Consider the following 13,710-nt stretch of genomic DNA (forward strand, 5'->3'; position numbering starts at 1 on the left):
TGTTGGACTGGCTGAATCCCGGTTAATACGGACTCAGACAGGGATAAGAGGATCATCTCGGGAAGAAAGCTCAGCACCGGTTAATGCTGTAGTGTATCTCTAACATGATGACATGATTAGTATTGTATACATTCTCCCTGGTGATATTTAGTGTAGTCAGTCATAATTGCTGAATAGAGCTCTGACTGAGCTGAGATTTTTTTTAAATATATAATTATGTTGGGTAATTATTTAAATATGTATTGCTGTCTATTAAAAGGTTATCTCTAACCCTTAAAAAAAAAAGATTTACTCAGTGGGGGAATCCTAAATGACTCTTTATAGAGCATACAACTTTAGAAGAACAGATTTGTTAACCATTAAAAGAAACATGAACAGGACTTTAATACCTTTTTTAACACAGTATGCTGTGTAAAGTATGTTTGGTGTCCTGGAAAAACCCTCATCATAGTAACATCTTGATGTTTTCTGCTATATATAGTTCAGAAAGCTACATGCCTGAAGTGAATTATGTTTCTCTTTTGCATGTTTCTTCAACACAAGTAAAGCAGGAATTTACTTCAAACTGAAATATTTATGTCTGTTTCATGATGTCATCCAACATCTAAATCAAAACCTGAAATTCACACCAAGCAATACTAAATAAATCTAAAAAAAACTAAAATAATCTTTACAATATGACAGTGATAACAAAATTCAATTTAGGAGATTCTTAAAGATTAGCTAAGAGATAAGGTAAGAGATTCATTAAAGATTAAAGATTTTTATATCGTTTTGGTAAATTATATATTTTGTTTTATATATCTGAGTTGTCAAGGTATGCCTTTCCACAATTTTTGTTGTTGTTTGGAAATTTTCAAGAATTTAGCCACAGTGATATCAGATGGGTTTTCCCCAAGCACTATATACTTATTACTTTTTGTAGCATGTCAGGAATTCGCGGATTTGACACTTCACATTGTAACGTTTTTTTAATACCTTCCTGGATGTCTAATAAATATATTTTAAAAATTGCAAAAGAGATATTATCTAAGGTAGATCCCTCTCTGGTCCATATTGACACAGATTTGGCTGTGATTATAGGGAAATAGGTGGGGGTGATGTGTGTCACTACTCAATGTGTTTGTTGTATTTTCCCTGGGGGACACATTTGACCTTCATAGTGTCCCCAAGTGTATTGCTGTACTGTACCTTTGGGATTTTATTTTGTATAAATCTCAACCCAGCTCTTTTGTTCCTTTTATTTTACAATGCACTGCATTATCAGAAGAAGCTGCGTGTAGGTACCATGCATACCTCACACACCGAGATCACACACCTCCTGGCTGCATGTATTACTGTCGTATGGCTGTGTTGCTTTCTGACTAATGACCACATTATGCAAACCAGTGTGCTGCTGATATTAATGTGCTGCTTTTTGTTTTTTTTTATTCCAGCTACTGCAATAAGCTTCTGTTGCTATGATTATCATACATGTTCTGATTCCATTTTCTGATATGTGCTTGTTCGCTGCTGTCTGTCGTTCATTTTTCATCTATAATTTCCAACTTCTTTAACGATCAGTCTCTCTCTCTACCTCCTTTTCTTGTCTCTCTTTTTGTATACTTGTGTTACACAGCTGTGTACTCGCATGATGTTACTGCATGTTGATATTCCAGCATGTGTACATACACATCAGGGCTTTAACACATTTTCCCCTATCTCTCTTGACTGTGTAGGGGATGTACTCTTTCAGATGGCTGAAGTCCACAGACAGATCCAGATGCAGTTGGAAGACATGGTGTGTATCACTGTCCTTTATTTTGTCATAGGTAATTAGAGTGGTATATGGAATAAAAGCACATCATACATTCCATTGCATCTATTTTTAATGGAGATTAAATGAATGGAAGCCTCGTTCTATAAATGAATGTTACAAAGAATATGAAAAGTCTTTCATTTTAATTCTCCTGGTAGAAAACTTAACAAGTTTCTGACACTGGAGACTCCTTCCCCAAATGCTAACTAAATACTTTTTAATTAAGAACATTGTTATAATAATGTATCATTCATAGCAATGTGAAATAAGCCTTGCAAAACTACATCTGTCCAATTAGAATCAAGAATTCAACAGCACTGTGGTGCACTCACCATTAAATCCCTCAATTTTTGTATTTTTTTTTTTCTTTATTTGAACTTTATCTGGAGGCTTTCATCTGGCTCAGCAGTAGTGAAAGAGAATAGTGTGCCAGCTCAAAATGTCACCAGAACAATGTTGCATATCTATCTAGTATTATCCACCCTCAGGTTAAAAGATATTGGGGGCTTTTCTACTCAGTGTCACACAGTGACACAGGTTAAACATACACTGTGCTCTGTTTCTTCTTTAACTAAAATGATGCCAATGAGAAACAGGAACCTTCTGAAAGTGGATGCTTTTACCAGTACACCTGTCTGATATCTGCTTTCTCACAGAGTTGGCCCTAATGCTCTATAGTAGCTATTAATTTAGCAAAGCCTAGCTGCTATGATTTTAGTTACAGTATTGAAGGATAGTGGTACTTGAGTGGCTGCGTGAGTCCATGTCAGGCCGTGGTGAGGTCTTGGTGAGAAGAATGGGCTTTGATTTTTTCCTAGAATGATGCTAACCAACTGTAGGCGTTTGATCTTCTCTGAGTGCTTTCAGCAGCTCTGTAATACACTCATACCAGCACTAGACTCACTACCATGACTTGTGTCACTACTGGAAATGTGGTGAAACCCAAAATATTTCAGGGCAGATATGTTCCCTTACTCATCTGCAGATTAGACAAGGACTTATTGAATTGTTAAAAGCAGTAGATGGGCTGCAGTCATTTTAATTAAAAACATATCAATATATAGAAGGTGTATGTGCTAAAATGAGTCAATGAGCCAATGAGTGGTGATGATTAAAGAAAAATTAGTGGATTTCTATTATGGCTCTGTAAGTGTATAATATACACTTATTCATCTAGCTGGCATGGTGTAGGTCCACTTATCCCCCTTGGAGAGAAGAGTCCCTTCAAATCAATATAGTTTTTAGTATCATTTTTATCCTATAATTCAACATTTCCATTCTGATTGGAAGTGGTTTCTTGCAGAGTGACCCCACCCCTATCCACAGCAATAAGGTCTCACCGAACGGTTTGATGAGGATAAAATGTATGTATTACCTTTATTTAACCAGGTAGAAACTCACTGAGATTAAAATTTTCATTCACAGGAGTGATGTACATCGAAAAGTTTCTCAGAAATTTCCAACAGACATTGGTTTAGCGAGCTCGCTTTACTGTCATATTCAAAACCCCAGCCGAGTATATATCTTTTATAAAAAAGAGAAAAGGTGTTCTTTGTATGTTGATTGTCTCATTTGTTGCTCTCATCGGTTTCCATGTATATGTATAATAGACTGAAAGACAGATAAACAGCTATGCCATATACATGATATATGTATGATTTTGTCTCTTAGTTGAAATCCTTCCACAACGAGCTCCTCACAGAACTGGAGAAGAAGGTTGAGCTGGATGCACGCTACCTTAATGTAGGTAACAAACCCACACTCAGAGAATTAGTATTCCTTTGACATTTTTTATTACAAATTTGCAATGGGCTCAATAGAATGATTTAACAGTGCCCCACATGCATTTAATCACATTTTAGGTATTTAATAGCTTTTAGCCTCAAACATATTTTCACACAATAATCATTTTATCCCAATGAGGTGGATTCAGTGAGTTAGTATTTGATAGCTACATTATTTGCACCATATTATTTAATAAACCTGTTTATTATCTGTGTGCACTGCACTTAATGGCAGTCTGGATGGTTCAATTTATGTGGGTTTGTGTAACAGCTTCAAAGAGCACATCTCTGCAGAGAGACTGCATTCAGGGTTTCTGGTGATATTAAAAAAGAGACAAATGCATTTAGAGTTTATTCCCATGGCTAAGCATTGGTATGGTGTTTTTTCTGGAAAAAAGATCATCTGAAATGACATGTATTGAATCAGGTATTTAGTCCATAGTTAAAGTTCCAGCTCACAAAATACAGAATAAAACTGCTCCTAAATAAACACTATAGTTTTCAAATTATGAATCAGTGCGTAATTATTCGCATAACTCATACCTCAAAGGAAAACTGCTGCATACATTAACCATTTTTCCTATATTTGTTTTACTTATTATCTCATTCAGCATTCTTGTATTGCATCTAATGGAAAAAAAGTTGTAACAATGTGAATTTGAATAAATCAGCACAGATTTATATTTTCCCCAAAACCCTTAGTTTTCATTAGATAATCTCTCAGGTAGTGTATAAGCAGAGTTTAAATTATGCAACACAGTGATCGAGACATATTTTGTGAAGATGTAATGACTTATTGGAGCAAAATTTTGACCTCTTTTGTACTTTTTTCATGTGAACTTTTTGTATAATAAAAATAGTTAACTGTGCTTTTTAGATATATTTTCATAAAATATAGCAAATATGGAGTGTGTGTGTGTGTGTGTGTGTGTGTGTGTGTGTGTGTGTGTGTGTGTGTGTGTGTGTGTGTGTGTGTGTGCGTATTGACCTTTTTCAGCTATATGTGCTTCTTAAATTGGAGCATTAAATTCCCCTAAAATTCCTAGGAGCCCTAAACCTGCCAACATAAGAGTGTCCCTATGCCAGCTCCAGAAAGATATAGTTTGCATGGTTTAGAATGGAAGTTCTTGAGTGGCCTGCTATAAAGTTCTGACTTTAATTCTATTTTGAACACCTTTTGGTTGACTGCACCACAGGCCTCCTTAACCTAAATCAGCACCTGACCAAACTAATGCTTCAGTGGCATTATATAATATATATTAAATATTTATCTATCAGCAGTGTACACTGACTTGTGTAAATCACAATCATGGGAAGAATCTGTATATATGACTGGAGGCTTTTTATTAAAATGATTTATCAGTATCCCACTCCTAAAGGAAGCAGGTAAGAAAAAGTGTGTGAGCAGTGTAAAGGATTGTAAGGATTTTAACCTTTAAAGAAAATCAAAAGAGTTTGTTGTGGTTTTGTTCCTCAGGCCGCATTGAAGAAATACCAGATGGAGCACCGAAGCAAAGGAGAAAGTTTGGAGAAGTGCCAGGCAGAGTTAAAAAAACTGCGGCGGAAAAGCCAACAGGGCAGCAAGACCGCTTCCAAGTACAGAGATAATGAGATGCAGGTAAGGATGCCACCCACTGAAAATAGTCAGTCCTGCTTTTTCAAAAAAGCTTGATTGACCTGTTTTGGCTAGGTTTAAATCCAGCGTGTATTGGCCTCTCAGCTGGATTTGTACTTGCAACGTGAATGTGCGTATTCTTTTGAAGCCTGTTTATAGCATGTAGATCAGTATTCTATTTAATGCGTTTTTTAGTTGATCTTGGGCTATGCTGGCAAAAACTATTTGTTAGGCTTGAAAGTGATCTGCTCTGTGGAAAAATAAACTACTGCAAACTTACCATGAAAAATTAGTTATCACATATGAGGAATTTGATTGGATAAGAGGAATAACTCTTGTCCAATCAAATTATTGCAAGACCGTGGGCTTTTGGGTGCTTGTTGAAATACTCCACAGGTGTCATGTTATATAAGAATAGAGGTGAAAAGAGGATGTGGTTTGCCAACTTGCCCTCAGGTTTTTGTGTAGTGTGACTCTTTGGGGAATAGAATTTGAGCTTTTTGCATCCTCAGTAGAGACTTAGTGTGAAAAATAAAAAAGAGTATGAGTGTAGTATATGTAGTGAGAGAACACTGCAGGTGTTACAAGGTCCAAACTCCATTTCTATTGTGGCCCCTTTTGTAAAACATAATGTCTGGCTTTCAACATGGCACTCCTAGTGATTTGGCAGGTTTATAATTATGTTTATTTGTATCTGTAATGGAACAGCCTTTATGTCAGGACCAAATATGTAGCCTACTGTTACATAGCAGTATTAACAGTCTGTGGAACTTTTTACACTTAAATTTTGCATGTGCTTTATCAAAATCATGCACAGGAGCTTGCTTTCTATAAGACTAGATGTGATTACTGGTTCGAATTGTCGCTGAAGGCTGAACAACTAGCCAAAGTTAAGAATGTGGAAAGGGGAGTTTGGGCACTGTGTATAAAGTAATTACTAAGAGATCCTTGGACTTGAGTCCTACAGTGGTACAGCTATCTGTGATGCAACGCTTTAGCCAATCAATATCTGGAACTGGCAGGTTTTTGTAATAGCTTCCTGTTTCACAGAAATCCAGCAATTTTAAGTTGATTAGCAGGTGAGAACCTCTAAAATCTTTCCCCTGGGAGAAGCCTCAAAGTGTGTGTAAGTGTGGGTGTGTCTGTTTTAGACTTACACAGACCTTTTCTATACTTTATGTCTCTCTGGCTCATGTTTCCTTTAAACTTGTTGTATGTCACTTGCAGTTGAGTTACACTGCATAAATTTACAATCTGCACTGTGTGTGTGTGTGTGTGTGTGTGTGTGTGTGTGTGTGTGTGTGTGTGTGTGTGTGTGTGTTAGAGAGAGAGAACATTTTCCTCATGTAATGACTAAATGCCACTGATATCTCTCTCTCTCTCTCTCTCTCTCTCTCTCTCTCTCTCTCTCTCTCTCTCTCTCTCTCTCTCTCTCTCTCTCTCTCTCTCTCTCTCTCTTTCATCCCAACCCTCGGTAATCTATAAGAAACAAGCTTAAGGCACGTTATTTACAAATGTCTTTACTGGATGATCTTGTACTGTTTATCACAATTAAAACATAACAAAGCAGACTGAGGTTTAGAGCCAAAGGCTCAGATTTTCCAGAGGATTTAAGTCTTAATATTTGCTATGTGCTTGCTTTAAAATAAAAAAATCACTTAAGCACACTCAAATTTATCATGCTTTTCAGAGGCCTAGGATCATCCTCCATATAATTGTGTATATTAAAAGATGACTAGGTGAGTTAAAAAGCTACTTCAGCATTTTTAAGTGTGTAAAGCATTTGCTGAGTTGCATATTATCATTCAAGATTATTTCACAGATCATTAAAAATTGTGACTGAGAGATCTTTTAGATGCTTATTATTAAACAGTACAAAGATTTCAATTCGTCAGTTATCTATAGCTCAGAATTGTACACTTTTTTATTTAATTTTTTTGCGTTGAAATAGTTTATTTATTTTCATTAAACATTCGATAAATATTATATTTGATTCAAATTAATTAATTTATAATATATAATATATATAGAATTTATATATATATATATATATATATATATATATATATATATATATATATATATATATATATATATATATATATATATAATTTTTTTTTATACATTATTTGATAATTTATATACAGTATATGTAATAATTGTTTGTCTGTATTTTTAAATTTTTAAATTCATGTTATTATCATTTCAATAGCTTCAAAAATCAAAGTTTTTTGGATCAAAACCTTATTGCATCAATTTAGTGGAAAGTATGTGCACCCAGCATAGCACTGACCATTCTACAGCGACTCCTAAATTTCATTTTTGGATGCCTCATCCTAGTTCTGCTTCTTCACTGTTTTTTACACTGTATTAGCCTTTTGCTCTTAATTTGAGCCTGTGCTCTGCTCTGCTGTGATGGTGATATGTGTATTTACTGTATTTTAAATCACTCTGATTGGCTGCTCCCTAGTGGGGTCTAAATGTCAAGCAGTCTGACCTGAGTTCGTCTGTCTAGATCTACATTCTTATACAGCTGTATAGACAATTTGTGAAAGACTAAAATTAACCTTAATATACCCTGATGTGCACGGGTAGATTTTCTTTTGTAGTGAATTTCTAGTATTAATCAGATACTGGGTTAAGGATTTGACAACAGACCTTGAAATCACTTTGACTTGCTTTTTAATGGATACATTGGATTAAATGCAGTGGAAGTGAAACTTATCCAAAATACAGTGCTTCAATGGAGGCAAATAATTTGCAGGCAGGGATATCGGTGTTTGGTTACTTCTCTGTTTGTGTATGCTTATTACTTTAAGTAAAATGGGTGTGGTTTACTTAAAACTGTGCTACAGATCAGGATAAAATAGTATCCTGACTGGCATTGTCATGCTCTGTTGTGTAAATAAGTACCATGATGGCTTCTGCATTGTCACAATCATGTGTGGAAATTCCTCAAAGTGCTATGACATCAATATTTCACCCCACATTCCCTAACACAACTGATAGTTTAAAACTTTTTATTTTTTTTATTTTTTAAGTTTACCCAATCTGCACAGTCTGTATGTATATTACATATTGAATATGGGAGCAAATACAAATTATTAGATTTATGATCTCTTAGATTTTGTGTTGGCTAATGGGGATAATGATGACCTTTAACTATTTTTAGTGACCTTAGTGAGTCCGCTTTATTAATTAACACTTGGTAGGTGGAAATCACAATATTCCACACACAAGTACCTGGCTCAGGATGAGCCTTACACCTGGCTCGGGTGAGGTATATATGTGTGTGAGTGTGTGTCTGTTGATGTGGGCATGTGTTGCTGGAATACACCGCTGTGGCATGTCCTTGTTGAAGGACATGGAGCTATGGCCAACAGAGTAGCAGGGAGCTTGGCTTTCCCTCAGATTCCATTTTCAGTTGACTGAAAACACAAGACAAAGTGACATTACACTGTAGCTTCAAAGTTAGTTTGCATACATGTACATATTTAGTAATAACAATCAACTGCCAAACGTCATCAATGTACAGGAGAAGGCAAAAGTCCAATACCGGTACCTGTACTAATGTTTTATAAAACTCCAGACAGAACTATTGATAACTAATACAGTTTAGAATAGATGTCCATTCTTAATTTTGTGCTGTATATATTAAAATCACCAAACAGGATCAAACTCATTGATTTTTAGTCAAACAATCTTTTAAGTAATCTGTAACATAAATTAAGACACCAGAGAGAGAGAGAGAGAGAGAGAGCGCAAAAAGAGGGAGGGAGGAAAGAAGTGTCACATTTTTATCTTCATTACTTATGTAAAACCTCATACCCTACTGTATATTTGACCATTAAGTTAAACAGTCTATTGAAGACATCAGTGCAACTTAACCTCTTTTTTTTTGGGTCATCTGATATTTAGCCATGCTCACTGAATGCATCCATTTCCAGCTTTGTGGCTCATTTAGCTTCGGAATGCTGTATGTTGCATATTCACACTGCCAGGTACCACCAAGCTTGCATGAATGGTGTTTGAAAGTGTGAGTTTCCTGTCAGCCTGTCTTGAGAAAAAGCTTAAGGCCAGGCTTGACTGTCTTGTTTTGGCCTCACTCCACCTTCCCTTCATTCAGTATGTGGAGGCCATCAGTAGCAAGCAGAGCGAGCTGGACCACCACATCGCCGAGGGCTACAAAAACGCCCTGACAGAGGAGAGGAGGAGGTTCTGCTTCCTGGTGGACCGCCAGTGCGCTGTAGCCAAGAGCAGCAACACCTACCACACCAAGGTGAGGAATGTTCCATCAGTCCATTTGCTTTCATCACATCATGCTTCTGCTGTATGAAAAAGAGAGAGAGGGGGGGGACGCTTGAGGGTTGAGGGTGAACCAGCAATCATTGAAAATTTAAAATTTAGGTTGCTACAAAAAACATATATATACAAATTAACAGGATCCACTACCAAGAATTATATATATATATATATATACCATTTCATAAATCTTTTCTATTGTAAATAATATATTAAAGTGGTGGTAGTTTAGTAAAAATTAAAAAGTATACCAGTAGGTACATTGACTGAAGGCAGAGTTTCTAAATAATGTACTGAGTAATGAAAAAGAACGGTTCTTGGTAGTAGACATTATTAAACACATTGAAAGCACATTTATATACTTTACATTATTCTTCATCATGTACAAAAGGTATTCTTGAATGTTTGGAGGTCTGAGAAAACTATACTCACTGATCAGCTGTTTCAGCCCTAAGAATCCCCTCTCTTTAACATTTTATAAAGCAGCATGTGCTTTGCCAATTATGTGAAAATGTCTGCTTTACAATGGTCTGCATATGTGATGTTTTGTTTGCACATGAAATTTTGACAGATGGCTACATTAACACAATGAAACTTGTTTCCCTGAGAATCTCAGTAGCTCCTGATTTATATTCCTGGACTTGCCTATCTTGAGCATGAGATTTAATTAAAGACTAGGTAGAGCAGATGAATAGACATGGGCCAGGGCCAATGTGCTATGAGACACATACATTGTGTTATAAAGACTGTGTGGGAATAAGGGTGAGCTGTGAAGTATTGATGAGCACGGATGTGGTGTGTGTGTGTGTGTGTGTGTGTGTGTGTGTGTGTGTGTGTGTGTGTGTGTGTGTGTGTGTGTGTGTGTGTGTGTGTGTGTGGTGTGTGTGTGTGTGTGTGGAGGGGGTGTATTAAGTGAATGGGTTTCTTTTTTCTATTTTGTATGAGGCCCACTCTGCTGTATCACTGATTGACAGAGTGGTGGGAGGAAAGGTGTGTGAAGGAGGACGAGTGACGAGACAGTGAGGGAGTGTGTCCCGCTTCTGCAAGAACATAGCAGATAGGCAGTAAACCCTATAGATGAGAGAGTGAAAGAGTGCACATGAATGCGTAGGAAGACGAAATGGTTTGATAGAGACTGTACTGTGTTTGACTGAGATGAGGTTGAACATAACGGGGTTGTAGGAGGATGAGAGGCTGAATAGAAAACTGAGGCACATCCCAGACTCTTTATTCTCTTCATAAATAATAAGAAATGAAAAAAAAGGAAAAAGAGGAGAGAATAATAATGACTTTGATTCTATTGATAAAAATGAACTAGTGCACACACACACACACACACACACAGACACACACACACACACACACACACACACACACACACACACACACACACACACACACACACACACACACACACACACACACACACACACACAGCACACCCCCTTTAGGTCTCTTTGTACAAGTCCCAAGTTCAGAAAAGTCTCAGGAACAAAGTACCGTTTTAGGAACAGACCATCTTCCCACAGAGACAGCATCATCTCTGGATCTCCACACCGTCGCCCACGGCTGACACACTCAGACTACTAGGTGGTTAATCACTGTCTGCCACCAAGGCCAACCAAGCAAATAATGGGTACAGCATGAAGGATTTCTCTCGATAAGACATGTCTGAAAAGCGTGTTTGAGACAAACACTAATTAATAGTTATATTTCATAGGATATATTTCTAACAACATGCTTTATCACTATGTTCAGGTTGAGGTGGTTAGGTGGTTAAGCCTTTAGTTTGGAAGGTCATGGGTTTAAATCCCAGCATCACCAAACCACCACTGAGGTGGTGATCAAGGCCCTTAACCCTCAACTGTTTAGTTGTAAGTTGCTCTGGATAAGGACATCTTCCAAATGCTATACATTTTATTGTATGCTATGTACAGTCTGAAATTTTACCTGTCTCAGGTTCTTGTGATTCTTTTTATTGTCCAAAAAAGTTTTAATCCGAGACATTGCTTATCTTTAGGACTGACTTTTTAATAGATGCAGTTTTGAACGCCACCTAATGTATGATTAAATGTAGCAGACAAATGCTTGGTCAGCTTATCCTTCAAAATGTCAGCATGTTTTCTTTATAGCAGAGGGCATCGCATTAACAAAACTGATGCAATTATTTTATTAACTTATCAACCCAAAATAACCAATTAGATGCATGATGTAAGAGCCTACATCCCTGTGAATTTGATTTAGTATCTTGTGGCTACATTAAGTTGTGTGCACAATTAACTGTCACCCACAATATATTTATGAAGAAAAAATACAATGCAATATAATATGTGCTGAATCCAGTGCTATTATAAGATGCTGTATAATTAGGTTGGAAGCTATATTATATATACACAATACAGCCATAAATGTATAGTGATAAATGTGATTTCCATAATTAGGACTGTTTGTACCACAATCTTTTGGTAATATATTTATACTAAATATGTCAGTCCTAGAGGCAATGATGATTTGTATAATCTGAATAGGAAGTCAATGGGGAAACTTTCTTTTTGTGAAAATATTGAAGTTCTGGTAGTGAGCATTAGTGACAACAGAGACGATTATTATTATTGTAAAAGATTGATAGCTATGATATTTGTATTGTGATATAACTTTGATAATATGTTGCACCATAATACAGATTTTTCCCTGAAAGGGATTTTAGACTGTTGTTATTCTTAGTTCCTGCCACAGGAAACTAGCATTAGGATTTAGTTTTTTAATATAGACTACAAAACAATTCGCTCTGGACAATTACGTCAAAATGTCAATTTTAAACATTAGCATCACCAAGTCCTACTTCTCCCTCATTGTCCTTGCACGGTTGTTCTCCAAACACACACAAGTGGCCATTAGTGCCCTGGCCAGGTTTGTCACGATGCCCTCTGCAGGTGCCCATGTGGGTGCCCAGGCTGGCAGTGTGGGTGATAATTGCCTCAGCAGGAGGACCTTTCGAGTGTGACTCATAGAAGGAGTATGTAGGTGTGCTCTCTCTGTTCCTCTCTCTGTCTGTCTGTCTGTCTGCAAGTCTGCTGTCAGTATTTCATTTTTTCTCACTGTAAGTCTCAATATTCTTTTCTGCTCTTTACATTTTAATTTCTCGACCGGAACTGAATATATAAATATAAATAGAGCTATTGAGGAAAAGTCTGCAATAGATCTGAGTATAAAAAGACAATGCAAAGGGAAGGATCGATATATATTATAAGAAATGCAGGGGAAAATTCAGGTGCCCCTCTTTATATCTGTAATCGTATCCTACTAATGCGCACATTCCTCTTTTTTCCGAATAACATATGCCTATTCAGTTTAACAACTAATTTGTAGTACAAATTGGTTTATGAGTAGGGAAGGATTTGTCAGTGAATTCACTGTGATTCTGACTTCACAGGCAAAAGAGGATGCCAAATATTGCACATTGCTTCTTAAAGGAGGTGGCAGCTGCAAAAGGTTGCCGGTGCTCTGAGTTACTCGACAGGCGTTATTATTCCCATTTATGCACTGCACACAAAGATGGCATTAATTAAACGTCCCTGCACTATGGGCAACCTGCAAAAATCCAATTTTCCTCTCATTGTGCAGCATAGGCAAGTTTGTGCTTCTGAGCTCTGAGTTGCTTGTCTCAGTGCCCAACTGGGACCTGGGGCCAAGAATAGTGTGTGGTAATGCAGTGATATCTGGCCGTGTGTGTGTATGTGGGAATATGTGTGTGTGTGTGTGGTGAGAAGGTGGAGTGGGAACAGACAAAGCAGGTCTTAAGGTGTTAGATTGATGTTTCATTGCTTTAAAGTAGCACAGCAGAGCAAAGCCTCTGTGTTTCAGAGGAGTATAATAGAGACAGATGTCTGTGCTTTTGTAATTGAGAGTAGGGAAGAGGGATCACTCTATCACTCTCTCTGTATCAAAGGCCCTAATCAATGTGGAGTAAAGCACGCTTGCACCTTACTTGGGCTCTGTGTGTGTGTGTGTGTGTGTGTGTGTGTGTGTGTGTGCGTGTGCGTGTGCGTGTGCGTGTGTGTGTATATAGGACTTTTTCTATAGAAGGAAAGTTTCCTTTGGGGTTGTTTTGGTGTATTATTTGTGAATAAAGCGGGTCATCTGTATCTGTTAGACTTCTTTTCCTCCCACTAGACGATAGACTTGCAAAAACTGAAAACATTTGTGTGTGT

The 13,710-nt window shown here is 37.0% G+C and overlaps 1 protein-coding gene across 20 annotated transcripts in view; it reads left to right on the forward strand.

Annotated features, from left to right (window-relative positions):
- baiap2b (BAR/IMD domain containing adaptor protein 2b) overlaps positions 1-13,710 on the forward strand; it is a 49,448-nt gene that overhangs the window by 23,150 nt on the left and 12,588 nt on the right. For 17 of the 20 annotated variants that reach the window (XM_083556581.1, XM_083556568.1, XM_083556570.1 and 14 more), the window contains 4 exons: positions 1,719-1,780; positions 3,470-3,541; positions 5,060-5,200; positions 9,324-9,476. In XM_083556581.1, coding sequence (XP_083412707.1) covers positions 1,719-1,780; positions 3,470-3,541; positions 5,060-5,200; positions 9,324-9,476 — 428 coding nt within the window. The remainder of the gene's footprint in view (positions 1-1,718; positions 1,781-3,469; positions 3,542-5,059; positions 5,201-9,323; positions 9,477-13,710) is intronic. The other 3 variants (XM_083556564.1, XM_083556571.1, XM_083556565.1) reach the window with 1 other exon arrangement.

Source organism: Silurus aristotelis (assembly GCF_946808225.1).
Source record: "Silurus aristotelis genome assembly, chromosome: 12".
NCBI classification, from domain to species: Eukaryota; Metazoa; Chordata; class Actinopteri; order Siluriformes; family Siluridae; genus Silurus; species Silurus aristotelis.